Source organism: Giraffa tippelskirchi, chromosome 14 (assembly GCF_054371585.1).
Source record: "Giraffa tippelskirchi isolate mGirTip1 chromosome 14, T2T-mGirTip1v1.2.pri, whole genome shotgun sequence".
Taxonomy (NCBI): Eukaryota; Metazoa; Chordata; class Mammalia; order Artiodactyla; family Giraffidae; genus Giraffa; species Giraffa tippelskirchi.
The window spans coordinates 51,897,674-51,917,425 of record NC_137288.1 but is presented as its reverse complement, the minus strand read 5'-3'; the positions used below and the strand labels follow the sequence as shown (position 1 = coordinate 51,917,425).

The following is a 19,752-nucleotide window of genomic DNA, read 5'->3' as shown; positions in this document are numbered from 1 at the left end:
ATTGGTCATCTGGAAGCACCTTTAAGGAGCAGATTTAGTTTGTATGTGGGCTGGATGCTGCTCTATCAGTCTTTGCTGAGGGTAACTGCGGTACCTGTACGTCTAATGAATTAACCCAAGAACGTACACTTCAATGAGGAAAGAAGGAATTGGGGAAATTTATGTGGAAAGGGCGGGGAAAAACTTTATAATCATTTGAGGAGGGAAGAACCAAGAATTCTATGGAGGTCACGCATCACGTTAATTCCCCTGCATCTCTTGCTTAGCCCGAACTCTTAAAACTAAAGAATTCTAAAGACAAGGAGGGGCCTGTGACACCAGGAACCCGTGCTTGTGCTTCTCGCTTGGACTCAGTCACTCCGCAGGGAGTGCCCTGGAATGCTGTGGGAGAGCTTTTTATTGTCAAAACAACTAGGGGCCTTCTGGTATTTAATCAGCAGGGCCAGGAATGCTAGGAGTCTTACGATCCAGTGGACAGTCCTGCACCAAAAAAGAACTGTCCTGTGTCACATGTGAGTTTCAAATGCCCTGCTGGACAATGATCACAGGTGAGACACCTGTTTGTAATCACCGCAACCTGATTCAGTGATTCAGAGCCTGATTCAGTTTCAGACTTAATACAAAGTATTTTGCATACACAGAATTTTCCAGGAACACAACTATAATGTAAGTGGAGGGAAAACTGTACTTTGTTTTGTTCGAATATTCACCGTACTGGAAATTCAAGTCCTATGCAGCAAGGCAGCAGGAAGCCCGGGCAGCCTGATTTCCACGTGCAGGGTCTCCATCCATGCTGACTCTGCCCATCAGAGCAGCCATCCAACTTCTTCATGGTGCCATCTGCTTGAGTCGTGTCCCAATGTTTATACATTGAAATACGTGTTATATAAAATATACTTTCCTTTTATTTTTTTATCTCACAGTTGGAGCATTATGTTGATGTTTAACATTATGTACACAAGTTCCCTGGTGGCTCAGATGGTAAAGAATCTGCCTGCAACACAAGAGACCAGTGTTCAATCCCTGGGTTGGGAAGATTCCCCTGTAGAAGGGAATGGCTACCCACTCCAGTATTCTTGCCTGGAGAAGTCCATGGACTGAGGAGCCTGCTGGGCGACAGAGTCCATGGAGTCGCAAAGAGTCAAACATGACTGAGTGACTAACGCTTGGTACTGCTTGCACAAGCAGAGCATGTTATTAGTAAATTTCATCCTGGGATGATAAATGGAGCAAATTTGTCTGATAAGATTGAAAGCCAGGGTTGTAGCCATTGTTTCTTCTCTGGAAAATCTCTCATTCCTGGCTTCTTGGACAAGCTACCTCCTGACCCTCCTGAGCCCCTTTCTTACTCTATTTTACTGACTCCTTTATACCCAACTCTAAGCTGCAATGCTCCCGAGTCTCAGCTGCACCCCCCTTTTGAACTGATTTATGTCCCCTGCTTACTTTGACAGCTTTGACTAACACTTATTTGCCAAATGGCTATATGTCTAAAATTTAAAGCACATGTGTTTGCACTTTTTCTAAAATACAGGAAGCAGCATTAAAGACTTAACGTTAAGTGTTGCTTAACTCATTAATTTTACTTAAGTTATATAGCCTATAAAAACGTTTCATTTATACAATTTTTTGCACAAAGTTGCTAAATAGAAGGTTATTTAAGAAAATTTGGAAGTAACTTGTTAAGGGAATGGTTTGGTATTTTTATTGTGCAACCATCCAAAAGTGATTTTGCAGCCATTAAAGTTATGCTAATGGAATGTCTTTATTATAATAAGACTGCTTCTCATAGCGTTAAATGAAAAATTAGGATCTAAAATTATCTTAACCATATAAATTATGCAGGGAAAAATGATTGGAATGACACTAATGGTGGTTATCTCTGGGCAAAGGAGTATAGATGATTTGTATTTTCCCCTTCATGGTTTTTTTTCTCATTATCTTCATGATTTTCCACCATGCTCACGTTTTTCCTATAAGGAATTACTTTAAATCCTTTTCAAGCCTTGTCAACAGCGTCTGGATCATTGTCCCGTTGTTTGTGACAGCCTTCCTTCCTGGGTATTTTCCCCTCTGCCCATCTTCCATGCTGCACTGAGATGAAGGTTTTCAAAGCATAGATTTGTCCCTTCCCACTTGCTCCCTAGCAGGGCAAAGGTCGAGGAGCAAATGCATAGGTATGTCATGAAAAGATCAGAGAACTGCTCTCCCAAGTCTGTTTTTTCAGCCTCGTCCCCTGCAATTCCGCACCAACAAACAGAAACCTGCCACTTTTGCTTGAACACACCATGGACTGTGGCATTTTCTGCAAGGCTGTTTTTCTCTGACAAGAATGTCCTTTTTCCCTTTTGCTGCCAGGTCAAATAGCACATTTATCCTTTAAGACTCTATTGAAACGCCATTACAGCCTGGAGCTTTTGCCCACAGAGTTAGCAGCCACTCAAACTCTCTTCCCAAATATTGCTGTGGTATAAGAGAGAAATGACTGCAAGAGTTCCTCTTCCTAGGAAAACACTGTGTCTTAGTCATCTTTGTGTTCTGAGCCCTGATGCTGAGTTTGCGTGCAGGAAGTACTTGACAAGTGACCAAATTAATGTAAGTCGCCAAAAGCTGCAGGAAGAAAATCTTCAAGCACCTCACATACCCAGCTGGCTTGCAGGAGCTGAAGCCAAGTTTCTGACAAGACAAAAAGTAGATGGAACCAGAATGTGCCAAAAGAAGAACACTAAGTCAAGTTAGTTAGGAGGAAATGGCAGCTGGATCAATCAATGATTGATACAACTGGTAGAGAGTGTTAGAAAAGATGAATTAAGCTTTTACATTAAAATAATACTTTGTGCCTACGTATTTACAATAGATGAGTCTTTGAGAGTTATGCTTAACACTTTGGTTAAATCTGTGTCTCTGAGTAGTAAAGTAAAGCACTTACCGGAACCACTAGGGAAGCCAAGACACCAAATTAATATTCACGGTACCATCACTTTACACATCCAGCTTTTACAATCTTAAAGACTGGACCACATTCCCGATCAACTGAATGGTAATCAAAGGGGTGCGGCCCAGATGTCAGTATCAATATTTTTTAAAAGTTCCCACTGTTGAGAATCACTTGCGTATGTGAAAACATCTTTCCTCAGCTGCAGATGAGACTCACAGAAGGAAGTGAATACCTTCATAATTATTGTCACTGTTAACCTCATTTCTAAAAAGTGACATGTGTGCGTGCTAAGTTGCTTCAGTTATGTCCACCTCTGTGCGACACTATGGACTGTAGCCTGCCCGGCTCCTCTATCCACGAGATTCTCCAGGCAAGAAATGGAATGGGTTGCCATTTCCTTCTCCAGGGGATCTTCCCGACCCAGGATCAAACCCATGTCTCTCATATCTCCTGCATTGGCAGGCAGGTTCTTTACCACGAGGGCCACCTGGGAAGCCTGCAAATGGTAATTCGGTTTTCAGTTTTTTAAGGAACCTCCATACTGTTCTCCACAGTGGCCATATCAATTTACATTCCCACCAACAGCGTGGGAGGGTTTCTTTCCTCCACACCCTCTCTTAGTATGTCCTGTTTGTAGATTTTTGGATGATGGTCACTCTGGTGTGAGGTAATATACTTCCTTGTAGTTTTGATTTGCATTTCTCTAACAATTAGTGATGTTGAGCATTTTTTCATGTGTTTGTTGGCCATTTGTGTGACTTCTTTGAAGAAATGTCTATTTAGGTCTTCTGTCCAGTTTTTGATTGGATTTGTTTGTTTGTTTGTTTGTTTTGATATTGAGCTTCATGAGTTGTTTATATATTTTGGAGATTAATTCCTTGTCAGGTGCTTCGTTTGCCAATATTTTCTCCCATTTTGAGGACTGTCTTTTCTTCTTGTTTATGGTTTCCTTTGCTATGCAAAAGCTTTTAAGTTTGGGTCCCATTTGTTTATGTTTGTTTTCATTTTCATTACTCTAAGAAATGGGTCAAAAAAGATCTTGCTGAAATTTGTAACATATGACTCAGCAATTGCATTCCTGGGCATATACCTGGAGAAAACCATTATACAAAAACATACATGCATCCCAATGTTCACTACAGCATTATTTACAAAGCCAGGACATGGAAGCAACCTAAATGTCCATCGAAAGAAGAATGATAAAAAAAAATGTGGTACTTACATACAATGAAATATTACTGAGCCGTGAAAGGGAACAAAATTATGCCATTTGCAGAGACACAGATGGAAATAGAGACTGTCATACAGAGTGAAGCCAGAAACAGAAAAAAAATACCATGTAATATTGCTTATATATGTGGAATCTAGAAAAATGATAAAGATGAACTTATTAACAAATAATGAGTATGTGTTGAGTGACATACCTGGTCCTCTTAAAAGAAAGGATGAATGAATGAATGGTTAAATCAATATTCATAGTCCAAAGCCAATATTTCTTATTTTGAAAAATCATAATGGTATAAAAATTGCCCCCTCCCCATTCTGCTTGGAAAATTTGGCATCTGTGTTATTTTATTTACATGAATTATGCAGTCTTGAGTGGGAGAGCAGCTTACAGGTGACAAAGGATGAGGGCCTAATTAGGAACTCCAGTAAGAACCTCATGAATGGGAGATTTAGATTCCTTAACAAGCACTGAAATTAATTCCAAAGACAGCTTAGGAGGTAAACAGTTGGTTTTTCCTCCGTGAATTTCCTTTCAGAAAAAAACCTGTCTCTTCATGTCCTTAGGGATCTGGCTGACCGTGGGTATTTGCTGCTCAGCAGCCACCTCAGTACAAACAAGACTGACTCGGCAGACTGCTGGCTGGTCCTGGGAGAGATGCTATTTGTCAAAAGTGACATTAGGATGAAGTCTAAGGACAGGGGATTACAATTGGGTATCTGTCCTCAAGACTTTCAAATGCGACTAAAATTGGAAAACACAAGGCTTTTCATAGAATTTTATAGACGGACTTCCTCATATTCAGCAGTTTTGATACTCTGGCCTTTTTACCACCTTATTTTGTTCCCGTCTCTGTTATAAGCATGTACCTCTTACTGTCTTCACACTGACTGTGAACAAGTCTTCATTCTGTCACTAAATCCAGTTCAGAGCAATGAGATGTCATCTTATTCTTTGTATTCTTAACACCTAGACAGTACCTAAGGTTGACAATGTGTCCAATGGTGGTGGTGGTTTAGTCACTGTGTCAGACTCTTTGCGACTCCACGGACTGTAGTCCACCAGGCTCCTCCGTCCATGGAATTTCCCATTGATATTCCATGGGCTGAGAGTGGACCAAAGAATACTGAGTGGATAGCCATTTCCTTCTCCAGGGAATCTTCCTGACTCAGGGACTGAACCTGCCTCTCCTCCACCGCAAGCAGATTCTTTACCAGCTGAGCCACCAGGGAAGCCTTATGTGGGCAATGCCCATGAACAGGTAAGAAAAGGATAAGAGGGATATGAGCTTTGCTCCAGGATGAGGAGGTTGGAAGCAGGACAAGAGGAGCCAGGAGAGTTGTCCCTATAATGAAATGAAGGAGACTACATTCAGAGTACCAAGCCTCAACCCAACAGGGGTCCTGGCCACTTACTTCCTGAGAAGGAACTTACCTTTGGAGCAAGGCTTCCCAGTTTCTAAGGTGCACATAAATCACCTGGGAATCTTGCTAGAATGAAGCTTCTGATTCAGGAAGTCTGAGTCAGAACCCTAGAGCCTGGTCTTCTAGCAAGCTCCCAGGGGGTTACAGATACGCTGGTCCACAGTTCAGACACACCTCAAGCAACAAGGCTGCCTCAGGACCTGTGCTCTGAATGTCTGTAATTCATGAATCAACTAGGGTTGTGGAAAGAAGCAGACAGTAAACTCAAATAGCTTAACTGAGCAGCCCTAATGTGAGTAGCATTCAGGGACACCAATAAGAGAAGATTAAGAACTTTAGGACTTGGAACCAAGAGGATGAGCCAACACAAGCCCCAGACCAAAAGGGGCAAAGGGAGTGAGAGGCAGTTTACCAGCACCAAAGAACTTTGAGGCTGGAACAAGAATAACAGCCCAGGGTCGTAAAAAGCGCCATGTTCCTGGGTATCTTGAAAGGAGGAGCAAAGGCATCTCCCAGGGACAGGGACTGAAAATGGAGATCCCAGCCTCACTCCTTTCCCATCGTCTGATCCCCTCCCTTGCCTCCCACTGGTTGGGCGCAACTAGAGGACCAAGGGGCCAGGGGATGGACCTCTAGAGCCACCCAGAACGAAGATCAGAGGACACAGTGACCAGCACAGGGAGCCCGCGAACACAGGGACTTCAACCAATTTAGCAAGTCACTATTTCCTGTGGTTCAAAGTAAACACTCTTAAAACAGGAGTCCGGACTTGTCTACGGGGGCTACATGAGAAAAGACTGCGAGAGTCTGTGCTGATTCTGTAGGCAATGTTTAAGAGGAGAAGATTCTCAAGTGGCTTGGTAAACGGGGGCAGCTTTAAAGGTAAAAGAAACACAAGCTGACTGCCTGAGGCAAGGGCAGAAACGAAGTCCTGGGAAGCCATTAGAAGACCAGCCCAGGGAGTTAAGAACAGAGGGGCCCCAGGATCTCTCAGAGAAACAGGACCAGCAGGTTGGGGCTGGGGGCAGGCAAGCAGACCAGCCTTCAGTCTAGTCTTAAGAGACATTTTGTCTAAAACCCTCCAACTCCTGTTTAAAAGTTAGATGCAATATCACTGGTGGAATTTCAAGATATGGGGAAGAAAGCAGACCTGAGGAAAATCAGAAATAATATGCATCGTAAGTGCTAGCTCCTAAAAAAATCCAACCAGAAGTTTGTTAGAGACATATGATAAAAATTATATATGTGTGTGTGTATACATCTATACTCACACACAGAGAATACATACATGGTTCCTCATGAGAGCTCTAATCAAGGCTCTCAGGAAAACCCTAAAAAATGGGGAAAACTACATCCTCATTAATTGGATTGTCAACATGCTAAAAACCAGCATCTTTCACACTAAAAGACAGTGTCCCCTCACAACCCTGGGGGATGTGACACAGTCCTGGTCAGTGCTAAGCAGAGCAATCCTTCTCGAGAGTGGAGGGCTGTCAGAGATGGCTGGGCTCCCAAGGAAGTGAGAACCCAGTCTGGACCTCAACTGATGAGTCAGATCTGGTTGCCCTTTGCCAGGATGATATACTGTTGACGAATGCGTGCCCCCTTCACCACCTCCACCTCCTTCCCTAAGTCCATATTCCAAGAGATACGGGGTGGCTAGTTCACCACTTGCCCCAGGGGGAATTGTCAGAAGGGAAAAAAATTATAATATAGAAAACCAGTAAATAAGGATTCCAAATTCTTGGCTTTAGTTCAAAAGAGAGACAGAAATAGTTTTGAAAAGAAATATGAACTGGCAAAACGAGTTTTGTTTGTTTGTTTTACCACCCCATTCCAAACTGGGGGAAAGGGAAGACTTAAGAGAGGAAAAAAGCACTATATGCAGTTAGAGGCTACACACTGCGTCCCAGCCCCAGAATAAAGCCCCCACGTACCAGATGAGAGTCGGGATCACAGGTTCCCCCCAGATCTGTTCTTAACTCCCTGGACTGGTCTTCTAATGGCTTCCCAGGACTTCGTTTCTGCCCTTGCCTCAGGCAGTCAGCTTGTTTTTCTTTTATCTTTAAAGCTGCCCCTGTTTACCAAGCCCCTCTTCTCCTCTAGGAGGATGCTTGCTCCCTACTTCTCGTCTTTAATCATTAAAGAAGGCAGATGCAGAGACTGTGAGAGGGCAAGAAAAATCTGGATAGTGGAACCTGGGGGGCTAAGGCGGATGGGCTCAGGGGTTCCGTGCCTTGCTGAAAGGTGCCAATTTTAGCTGAGAGACGGAAAGAGGAGACTGACTGATTCTACATCTAACAGACACTCCTGGCCTGAGGTACAGATCCTGATGGCAGGCGATGCCCAGCAGGTAGTTTAGACCAGGAAGCCAGGTGGGAGCCGCCCTGTGCCCACAGATCTATGCCTGCATCCCAGGAGCGCTGCCTCTGAGTCCACTGGGGTCAGGGCTCAGCTTGGGGCCCCAAGAAGTCAGGGGAGGGGAGGCGGAGTCCAGAACCGAGGTCCCTGATGCCCCTACAGAGGCGCTGCTTATAGCACCAGCAGGGAGGGGAAGGAGGGTCGTGGAAGGGAAGGATCCCGAATATTCCCGACTCTTAACCAGAAGCAACTTGGCCTGAAATCAGACGGGGTGGATGGGCTGTGGCCGTGACTCAATTCATTTCTTCTGCTCTCTGTCAGAAACGGGGGCTTGGAGTTAGAATACAAACTGTATTGCCAGAAATAATGAATGCTAGATCCTGTGACTGTGACGTTCATATGCCTTACAAGTGGTTGATTTTTCTCAGCCTCCACCGCTTAGATGTTCTATGTGGATATTCAATGAAGGTCAAATCCTATCCAGAAAAGAGCAGCCCAGTGGTCTGACCTGTGCCAGCAATGGACAAGCAGATCCTGGCTGGCCCTCTGGCCTTCATCTCAGTCCCACCTGAGCTCTGAGTCAGAGCTGGGAAGGTATCGCAGGTCCAGCCCATGCGCTGTGAGCAGCAGCACTGCCTGGAACCACCTGCCTTTCCAGCTGCCAGGTCCTGCCTGAGAGGTGACACGACAGTCATGTCCCGTGACACATCTGCACGGCCGGCAGCTCCTGGCTCCCTGGCGGGACCAGACCCTTCGGCTCACCTTTTCTTCATGATGTCTTTCCGTGCAGCATCGTGTTCCCGCTGCAGCTTCCTGAACTGTCCCAGTTCTTAAGGATCTCTTCTACATAAGCTGGGGCTTTTGAGTTCCCTGATAGTGACATCCTGGCTTTTCTCTTGTAGAGGGATGGTTGCATTTCTGCCAGAGAGTTGTTAGAAAAACCCACACCGGCCAGAGTAATTATGATGCAATAAATAATTGTCAGAGGCACTACTAATGGATTTTCATCACTAACTAAACATCTTACCTGATAAGGACCCGTCCAGTTACTAAGTTGCGTCCGACTCCTTGCGACCCCATGGACTACAGCACGCCAGGCCTCCCTGTCCTTCACTATCTCCTGGAGTTTGTTCAAACTCTTGTCCACTGAGTGAGTGATGCAGTCCAACCATCTCATCCTGATAAGGAGGATAATGGTCAAAATGCTTCATGAGAGCAAGAAAACATTTCTGTGACTGAATGTGACCTTTGCTCTAGCAACATAGCAGACCTCACTCATAAAACAGCTGTCTGGGGATCCTGGCATAACTGTACCCTGAGAGCCACATGCTGAAGCTTTGTGGAATTCTAATAAGAACAGCATGGAGAGCTCTGAACACAAACACAGTATTGATACTCGGTTGGCAAAAACCAACTTGTGCAATGGTACAGATTGTCGCAATCTTGCTCTATCCAAGAAAATGTGATAAATGGCTTCCATTCCTAAAAATGCTCAGTTTGCCAGCACTATCATTCATTTTCTATCATGGAAATTCCACACCGCTGATCAGCAGCCCGAGGAGGACACTTCTTGCTTTGTAGAGCTTCCATGTCTATCTGAATACTGCAATTTGGGGGAATTTCCCAAATAACGTGTTATACACTTGGCTCAGCTGGTAAAGAATCTGCCTATGCGGAAGACCTGGGTTTGATCCCTGGGTTGGGAAGATCCCCTGGAGAAGGGAAAGGTTGCCCATGCCAGTATTCTGGCCTGGAGAATATACAGTCCCTGGGGTCACAGAGTTGGACACGACTGAGTGACTTTCACTCACTCACTCATATGCATACACAGTGCATCCTTCAATAATACGTGCATCCAAACTACATTTGATTTTTTAACAGCCTACTAACAGGATAAAGAAATTCAAGAGGCAAAATGGATGTCCCCCCCAAGAAAAAGAAATGCAAAAAGGCAAAATGGTTGCCTGAGGAGGCCTTACAAATAGCTGTGAAAACAAGAGAAGCTAAAGGCAAAGTAGAAAAGGAAAGATATACCCATCTGAATGCAGAGTTCCAAAGAACAGCAAGGAAAGATAAGAAAGCCTTCCTCAGGGATCAGTGCAAAGAAATAGAGGAAAACAACAGAATGGGAAAGACTAGAGATCTCAAGAAATTAAGAGATACCAAGGGAACATTTCATGCAAAGATGGGCACAGTAAAGGACAGAAATGGTATGGACCTAACAGAAGGAGAAGATATTGAGAAGAGATGGAAAGAATACACAAAGGAACTATACAAAAAAGATCTTCATGACCCACATAACCACGATGGTGTGATCACTCACGTAGAACCAGATATGCTGGAATGCAAAGTCAAGTGGGCCTTAGGAAGCAACACTACCAACAAAGCTAATGGAGGTGATGGAATTCCAGTTGAGCTATTTCAAATCCTAAAAGATGATGCTATTAAAGTGCTACACTCCATATGCCAGAAAATTTGGAAAACTCAGCAGTGGCCACAGGACTAGAAAAGGTCAGTTATCATTCCAATCCCAAAGAAAGGAAATGCCAAAGAATGCTCAAACTACTGCACAATTGCACTCATTTCACATGCTGGTAAAGTAATGCTCAAAATTCTCCAAGCCAAGCTTCAGCAATACATGAACCATGAACTTCCAGATGTTCAAGTTGGATTTAGAAAAGGCAGAGGAACCAGAGATCAAATTACCAACATCCGTTGGGTCATCGAAAAAGCAAGCGAGTTCCAGAAAAACATCTATTTCTGCTTTATTGACTTTGCCAAAGCCTCTGACTGTGTGGATCTCAACAAATGGTGGAAAATTCTTCAAGAGATGGGAATACCAGATCACCTGACCTGCCTACTGAGAAATATATATGCAGGTCAGGAAGCAACAGTTAGAACTGGACATGGGACAACAGACTGGTTTCAAATTGGGAAAGAAGTAGGACAAGGCTGTATATTGTCACCTTGCTTATTTAACTTATATGCAGAGTATGTCATGTGAAATGTAGGGCTGCATGAAGCACAAGCTGAAATCAAGACTGCCCGAAGAAATATCAATAACCTCAGATACCCAGATGACACCACCCTTATGGCAGAAAGCAAAGAAGAACTAAAGAGCCTCTTGATGAAAGTGAAAGAGGAGAGTGAAAAAGTTGGCTTAAAATTCAACATTCAAAAAACTAAGATCCTGGCATCTGGTCCCATCACTTCATGGCAAATAGATGGGGAAACAGTGGAAACAATGACAGACTTTATTTTGGGGGGCTCCAAAATCACTGCAGATGGTGACTGCAGCCGTGAAATTAAAATATGCTTGTGCCTTGGAAGAAAAGCTATGACCAACCTAGACAGCATTTAATAAAAAGCAGAGACATTACTTTACCAACAAATTTCCATCTGGTCAAAGCTATCGTTTTTCCAATAGTCATGTATGGATGTGAGAGGTGGTCTATCAAGAAAGCTTGAGTGCTGAAGAATTGATGCTTTTGAACTATGGTGTTGAAGAAGACTCTTGAGAGTCTCTTGGACTGCAAGGAGATCAAACCGTTCAATCCTAAAGGAAATCAGTCCTGAATATTCACTGGAAGGACTGATGCTGAAGCTGAAACTCCAATACTTTGGCCACCTGATGTGAAGAACTGACTCACCGGAAAAGACCCTGATGCTGGGAAAGATTGAGGGGAGGAGAAAAAGGGGATGACAGAGGATGAGATGGTTGGATGGCATCACCAACTCAATGGACATGAGTTTGAATAGGCTCCGGGAGCTGGTAATGACAGGGAAGCCTGGAGTGCTGCAGTCCATGGGGTCGCAAAGAGTTGGACACGACTGAGTGACTGAACTGAACCGAAGTGAACTGAACTAACAGGATGGACCCTTTATGTGTGCATGGTTCCAAGGCATGGGCATTAAAGGAAACACTTCTACTGGAACATTTGGGCAAGCATGCTTTGGACCTGGACTGAAAAAAAAAAGGACCATAACAGAATTTCAGCTCAGCACCTCATAGCTTCTGACCCCTGCTTAAGCTGCAGAGTTAGGCCAGCACTCTGCTTACAGATGTGAAGTGGGGATTCTGTAAGAGGAAGGGAGGGATACCCCAAAAATGTATAGTCTTCCAAACCTGTCAGAATGAACTCCTGTGACAGTCTAATGTCCCCTAACACCAGAGAATCCATTATTTACAGGACTATCCAGGTAGGAGCTGTACTACACTCAGGAAACTTAGAGCATTCCCAAATAGTACAAGACTCACAAACATACTAAAACAAAATAAAAGAGAGAAACTAACTCTGGTCGGCGTGCACTTACACCCCGTAATTATACACAATACTCTCTTGCCCAAAGTGGGCAAAATACCTGTTGGACATCCTCAATAAGCCCATGAAAAATATCACAGGAACTGTCGTAATTCCTTTACAAAAGCTTAAGGAGAGTTCATCGCTGGCCTGAGGATTCCAAGCCGGTAAGGGGAAGGTCTGAGATTTCGAACCCGGGCAGTAGGATCTCGCAGCCAGAAGGCTTTGTCCTGTCCCATAGGCATTTCCCCACAGGCTACCTGCAGCATTAGTGCTTCTCATGCAGTGGTCATTGCTAAACAGTGGTCTACGAAGGGATGATATGACCAAGTTTTAGGTCAGTTACCGCTCATTACTGGAAGAGCACGCCACACTGCAATCAAGCATCCCTACATTTTTAGGACCTGGAAGCTGCCAGTAAAGTTTCCAGGACATTTGAGAAGGAACGTGAAACTCATTAAGGAATCGTCCATCATTTCATGTGGATTCCATTACCGCGCTAACTTATTTTAAAACTAGATCATGCAAACTTTATTTTCAAATGTCCTACAGAAAAGCTGGGACATCTTACAACCAATTTGTGAGTGAGTTACACATATCTCCAGATGATCCCAACCCTTGTCAATTTACAGAAAGCAAACTGTTCCCCAAGTTCAGAGTCAATTCCCTGAGAGTGAAACTAGTACAGATCAACGGCCAATGGCTTAGTCACTGTCTAAGGAAGCTCCCCTGAAGGATGCTTGTAACACTTGTAATCACGCTGACTGAGGTTTGGGAAACACCTACATCTAATCTGAGTCCTTGGTGTAGCCATCAGATAGGCACACTGCTGAGGAGAGTCTTACCTTCAACACTGGTATCCTTCCTGGGTTGTATCCTTTATCCTCTTTCAGCATCTCTCTATTCATAGCATCCCCAGCTCCTCCCCGTGACCTTATACACTGTCATGGCAACACTCACAGGATGAGGACCACTAATCTCTGGCCTGGTTGCTCTTGAGCTCTGGCCTTTCAGGATGTCAAATTTTTCTTCGGTATGTTCTCCTTTGGTATGCTTCCCTGGTGGCTCAAGATGGTTAAAGAATCCGCCTGCAATGCAGGAGACTCTGGTTCGATTTCTGGGTTGGGAAGATCCCCTGGAGCAGGGCATGGCAACCTACTCCAGTATTCTGGTCTGGAGAATCCCCATGCACAGAGACTGGTGGGCTACAATCCATGGGGTAGCAAAGAGTCGGACACGACTGAACAACTAAGCACACACATGTTCTCCTTCATCTGCAACTCATGTCCAGAACTCAGCCCCTCCCAACTGTAGTCACTCATTTTTCCCCAACTTCAGGAATGACATCACTACATACCCTGCCATTTGTATTATATTCCCCTTCTTTGCCCTCCATTCTGGATGGGTCCATAAATCAGGGCGAGTCTACTTCAGACACATCTCTCAATCCATCTTCTCCGATGTTGATGCATATCCAGTGCACGCATTTAGACTACGTCTTGGCTACTGCACCACCTATCTTGACTCCCAAGATCTTTTCTCCCCCCATTTTTCTGGCCACACCACACAGCTTATGGGATCTTAATCCCCCAACCAGGGATTGAATCCAGATCCCCTGCAGTGAGAGCTCAGGGTCCTAACCACTGCACCACCAGGGAATTCCCATTTTTTCCTCCTGGTTTAATATCCTTTACATATACTTGCAACAGTTAAGTTGCTAAAACAAAAGTTACATAATGCTATTCTCTCCTTAATCATCAGTTGAGGCTTTCCCTACTGTTGGCAGGATGTTCCAAACTCATTAGTTTTTTATAAGTTTCTTTACAACCTGCCTTAGCTCAAGTTTCAGACTCATCTCTGTGTCCCACTCCAATCATATACACTAAGGTTTGGCCATAACGATCTGCTCTTAGGCATCAACAGAGACAGGAGAATACAGTGGCTAAGAAAGAGGGCTTTTCATTTGGACTGACGTATACTGAATCACAGATTTACCTCTTACTCATATAATACACTATGCATCCATTCTGAGATCCAATTTTTCCTCCTCTCAAAAAATTGGAACAATATTGCAAGGTTACCATCAGAATTAAGAAAATGTGTTAGTTATTACCATCCTCCTCCTCGTCAGATATATCCATATCTACTATTTAACGTTCAGCAAATTTTCAAAGAAGAAACACTTTGTACAAATATACTAGTGTTAGTTGGTTGATGAAATCCTCAAGGCTTGTATTCTTTAGTCTATAGAATGTCTTGATAGTTTGAGGAAAAAACTGAAACAGATTTGTAGCAATTAATAACTACCCTGTTGAGGCTCTTAGAATGTCCACTTGTCTACACCACTGACTTAATAATGCACTGAGTACAGAACTTTCATATAATATGCTGTACATTATTATTTTATTTACTATGTGTTATATCTCCAAATAAATCTGAATAGAGAGAGTTCAGCTTATAATTCTTAACATCACACTACCTAACCCAACACAAGATTCTTGGGAGTCCTTCAATAAATACCGAGGTCAGAATGAGTTATCCGCCTAAAGACTGCTGCTCCCCATGACACCAAAAGCTAAATGCATGAGTTTCTGATATTGCTCAACGATGATGTTTTTTCCCAAGGGAATAAAGGAAAACGATGTTTTGCAATTTCTTTTATCACGTTATGTAAAGCAAAATGCAAATTGGCATGATCCTACAGGCACACAGATTAAAATTAGGCTTTGAGTAATTAAGTATTTTGATTACAATGTTGATAAGCAGTTCATAACATTGAGGCTATGTTTCTCCAGACTACCTGCATTCCCTAATACCCGTAAACATGCACAGCGCTTATAAAAATGGTGGCTGATATCTAACTGCAAGCAGGAAAAAAATCTGTGTGCTGGCTCAAGTTGGAGACCATCTCACAATGGCTCTGTGGGAAAATGCTATTCCTCGCCAATATTCTGTCTCCACAGATTCACACCTATTTCCTCTGATATTCATGGTTTGAAAATTTTTTAAAAATCATGTTCATGAGTTATTCTGAGCTTCTTCAGTAAAATTCGCCGTCATGAAATTAAAAGATGCTTGCTCCTTAGAAGGAAAGCTGGGACAAACCTAGATGAAGTGAAAGTGACAGTGTGAGTCGCTCAGTCCTGTCTGACTCTTTGCGATCCCATGGACTGTAGCCTGGCCTGCCAGGCTCCTCTGTCCGTGGGATTCTCCAGGTAAGAATACTGGAGTGGGTAGCCATTCCTTTCTCCAGGGGATCTTCTTGACTCAGGGACTGAACCCAGGTCTCCCTCCTTGCAGGCAGATTCTTTACCATATGAGCCACAAAGGAGAAACATCCCTTTGCTGACAAACATCCCTCTGCATAGTCCAAGCTATGGTTTTTCCAGTCGTCATGTACGCATGTGAAAGCTGGACCATAAAGAAGGCTGAGCGCCGAAGAACTGATGCTTTCAAATTGTGGTGCTGGAGAAGACTCTTGAGAGTCCCTTGGACAGCAAGGAGATCCAACCGGTCAATCCTAAAAGAAAATACCCTGAATATTCATTCGAAGGACTGATGCTTAAGCTGAAGCTCCAATAGTTTGGCCACCTGATGGGAAGAGCTGACTTCTTGGAAAAGACCCTGATGCTAGGAAAGACTGAAGGTAGGAGGAGAAGGGGGCGACAGAGGGTAAGATGGTTGGATGGCATCACGGACTCAATGGACATGAGTTTGGGCAAACTCCAGGAGACAGTGGAGGACAGAGGAACCTGGCATGCTGCAGCCCACGGGGCCACAAAGAGTCCGACATGACTTAGCGACTAAACAAACAAACAACAACAGAGATAGCTAACAATTATCAGCAGTCACTGTGCAGCAGGCACCCCCGAAAGTGCTTTAAAAGGTACTAACTGTTTCAATTCTCTTGACAACCCTATAAGGTAGGTACTACTGTCTGCATTCTACAGATGCGACAGCCAAAGGTTAGGGAGAAACGCCCCTGTGCCCAAGATTATACCGCTGCTAAGGGAGTCAGTCTGGACAGCACTCAGACCGTCCAATCTCAGGGCCTCTGCTCTCTACCACCACGCCACTCTGCTCTCATAAAGCAGAATTCAGTAAGTGCTATGAGTTTTAGACAACACTTCAGGAACTCAAAGGAAGGGGAAATGACTTGCTATTAAAGTTCAGGGAAGACCTCAAGGAGAACATATGCAGGATTCAGACAGGCAGACAGAGGCATGTGTGAATTCTGGGCTCCAGGTGAACAAAGCCACAGATCCAGGGAGGTGCAGAAACAGGATGGGAGGGACAAGGAGTCCACGGTGGCGAGTGGTGCACCAGAAGGCACAGCGGGAAGACCTTCAGGTGCCACAGAAAGACGTCAGGCCTGTAACCGCTGGGCCATGAAAAGCCTCTAAGTTTCCCTCACCAAGGTGATGTGAGCAGAGACAGTCTTTGGGAAGAGTTATTCGAATTTTTTAAAAGATTAAACTTGTTTTTTTTTTCTCAGAAGATCATTTTCCTTACTTCTATAAAAGGTTATTTGGGGATAATAATCCCAAAGTCAAGACATTCTCCATTGGGAGGACTAAGGGACTGAAGCTAACAGGATGAAACTTAATAGGGATGAGAACGAAGTTCTGCAACTTCAGTTGCACATGTTTAGGATGACTGCTTTCTGGCATGAGTAGACGTCATGTGAAAAAGACAAAGAGATGTTGGCCAAATGGAAGGTCAGTACAAGCCAAGACCATTACATGGATGCCAAGAAAACTACATAATTGAGTCTTAAGTCCCATAGATGTACAGACAGAAAGGGGAGACAGTGTCCTGAATGCAGCAGAACTGGAATTCTGCTCTGGGTACCACATGGGAGAAGGATGCTGATGTCCAGGACTAAATTCAGAGCAGGGTGGATGAACAGAGATCATCAAGAAGCCACAACACATGTGGAAATGCTGTGGAAGTACTGGAAACATGTAGAAGGCTCCAAGGACGCATGTGGTTTCGAATTATGCTGCTGGAGGAGACTCTGGAGAGTCCCTTGGAGACTCCAGTCAATCAAACTCCAGGAGATCAAACCAGTCAATCCTAAAAGAAATCAACCCTGAATATTCATCGGAAGGACTGATGCTGAAACTGAAGCTCCCATTCAGACCCTTCCAATACTCTGGAAATTATACTACTTCCTAAAAAAGTTTAGGATGGGATTGTCTAATATTGACGTCTGGGTTCTATTTCATAGATTAGAATGCACTTTGAAGGGACTGCAAGCTCTTACTGGTAAGGGGTCTCCACAGACTTGCCTAATTTCAAAAGGAGGCTGTGCTTTAGGCCTTTTGTTTTGTCAGAAGGACAAAGAGGAGGAGAGCAGAAGCAACAGCAGCAGCAAACAGAGATGGATCAAGTGATAAATCCTGGAAAATCTGAACTAAAATACACTTAAATATTCATGCGTGTGTGCGGGCTAAACCACTTCAGTCGTGTCTGACTCCTTGCAACCCTATGGACCATAGCCTGCCAGGCTCCTCTGTCCATGGGATTCTCTAGGCAAGAATACTGGAGTGGGTTGCCATTCCTCCTCCAGGGAATCTTCCCATCCCAGAGATCGAACCCAAGTCTCTTAGGTCTCCTGCATTGGCAGGCAGGTTCTTTACCACTAGCACCACCCAGTAAGCAAAAAATATTCATACCTACTGAATCATTTGAGGTTGTCAAAGAATGAGAGACAACTGATGCATACCATGCTATTACACAAGAAGAATCTTCTGAAGTGCGTACACGCTCTGCTGGCCTCATGATAATTACAGTTATATTGCTACAAAGCCCCTGGCTGACTATTCCTGTCACTCCTGTGGATCCCTGACACCAGGCTCTCTAACTACCTTCAGCAGGCAGGGCTGGCATGGGGTTCCTGTCTCCATAACTCCAGGACTCCTTTCCAAGTTTGCTGCTACTGCTAAGTCACTTCAGTCGTGTCCGACTCTGTGTGACTCCATGGACTGCGGCCTACCAGGCTCCTCCGTCCACAGGATTTTCCAGGCAAAAGTACTGGAGTGGGTTGCCATTGCCTTCTCTGCTTTCCAAGTTTACAGAAGCGCTATTTGGGATTACCATTGCAACTCACAGAACAAGAAGAAAAACAGGGTGAAAACAACTCTGCTATCACCTTATTCCAGAAGTTTCAGATAGTTAAATACCACTTCAGTATACAAATAACAGATACTGAACCTTCTGCCCTTTAAAGCAAAACAATGAACTTTTCATGTCCCAACTAGTGATTGCTGGACTCTTGGAAAGTCTAAAACAGAGAACTGCATTTAAGTGGGAGATGTTATTTACATATCTGACCCCAATTTTACTACCTATTTTCATAAGAGAAAGAAAAACGGTTGAAGTCTTTGTGTTCATTTACTTGTCCGTATCTAACAAATGGACAGTGCATAACAGGGAGCTTCATAGCTCCCAGAAACAAGACCTGTTCACCCTGCTCACTTACAAGACCTGAGTCTGTCTGCGACCTGAGCTTTGTAAGCTTATTATTAATTCATCACTCAAGTTGCCTAGCAATGGAAGTCCACCTCATCAGCACTCACATGGTCTCAATAGTCTTCCCCCCTTCGATGATCCACAGGCTTCTCTAAGAAACGAGTCCCTTTCTCTCGATCCTCCATCCTTCTGGTTAGACAAGCATTTGGAGGCCATGGTTAGTGCTCTTTTCTCTGTCCGTGCTCTCACCTCCAGGTTGTACAACACTTTCAGAGCGAGCTGAAAGGCTTTTGCGCTCTGTCTCCCAAGACGGCAGTATTCTGCTTCCCGTGTCTTTACTGCAACAATAGTGCACATCTCGACTGTGCTGCCTTCACTCCCTGCTTCTGGAAGATTTCCAGGCAGGGTCTGTGTTGACGTCAGCAAGGCTGATTCAGAACACTACCTCTGGGGGTTTAACTAGGCTTTGAAACACATTCCTGCACTCAGCTCAGCTGGGGTCAGTAGGAGGCCTTCCAGTAAATCTGGTACCTCACTTCATCATTCTGCTTACTGCAGAGGGGCACTGATTTCCTTTTAGCTCATCCTCTGAGCTATTTTATTACCTTTCAGATAATCTCTGCTGGGACCTTGGCTGTTAGAGCCTTGCATTATTATGCCCACTGCCTTCAGAATTCCTTATCTGCATAAATTGTGCTTGCTTGGGTAACCTAAGCGTTGTTGTTCTGTTTTCCATCGATTTTTTTTAAACTTTAGGATCATAAAAATTAAGTCCTTTGTTTGTATATTTTCAAATCTAAACAGAAGTCGTATCTTGTTAAATTTGCCTTTGATTAGCACAGTTGCTCTTCAATTCATCCCTGGGCTTAGAGTTTAACCAGGGCCTTAGCAAATCTGTAAAAGATCACGTACAGAGGGGGCAGGGCTGTGATTAGATACTGAACTACAGGGGCTATCACAGTGAAACCATAGAATGTGAAACTGAAAATTATTTATAAATATAAAACAAATTCCTTATTACTTCCAAGA

At 44.0% G+C, this 19,752-nt stretch overlaps 1 protein-coding gene across 8 annotated transcripts in view; it reads right to left on the bottom strand.

The window, feature by feature from the left end:
- ARHGAP28 (Rho GTPase activating protein 28) overlaps positions 1–19,752 on the bottom strand; it is a 140,073-nt gene that overhangs the window by 84,121 nt on the left and 36,200 nt on the right. The window contains exon 1 of one of the 8 annotated variants that reach the window (XM_081563363.1): positions 8,711–8,856. The exons of the other annotated variants lie outside the window; for them this stretch is intronic. Within the exon in view, the coding sequence (XP_081419489.1) occupies positions 8,711–8,721 (11 nt within the window). The 5' untranslated portion in view covers positions 8,722–8,856. Of the gene's footprint in view, positions 1–8,710; positions 8,857–19,752 lie in introns of those variants that run through there. 8 annotated transcript variants of the gene reach the window in all.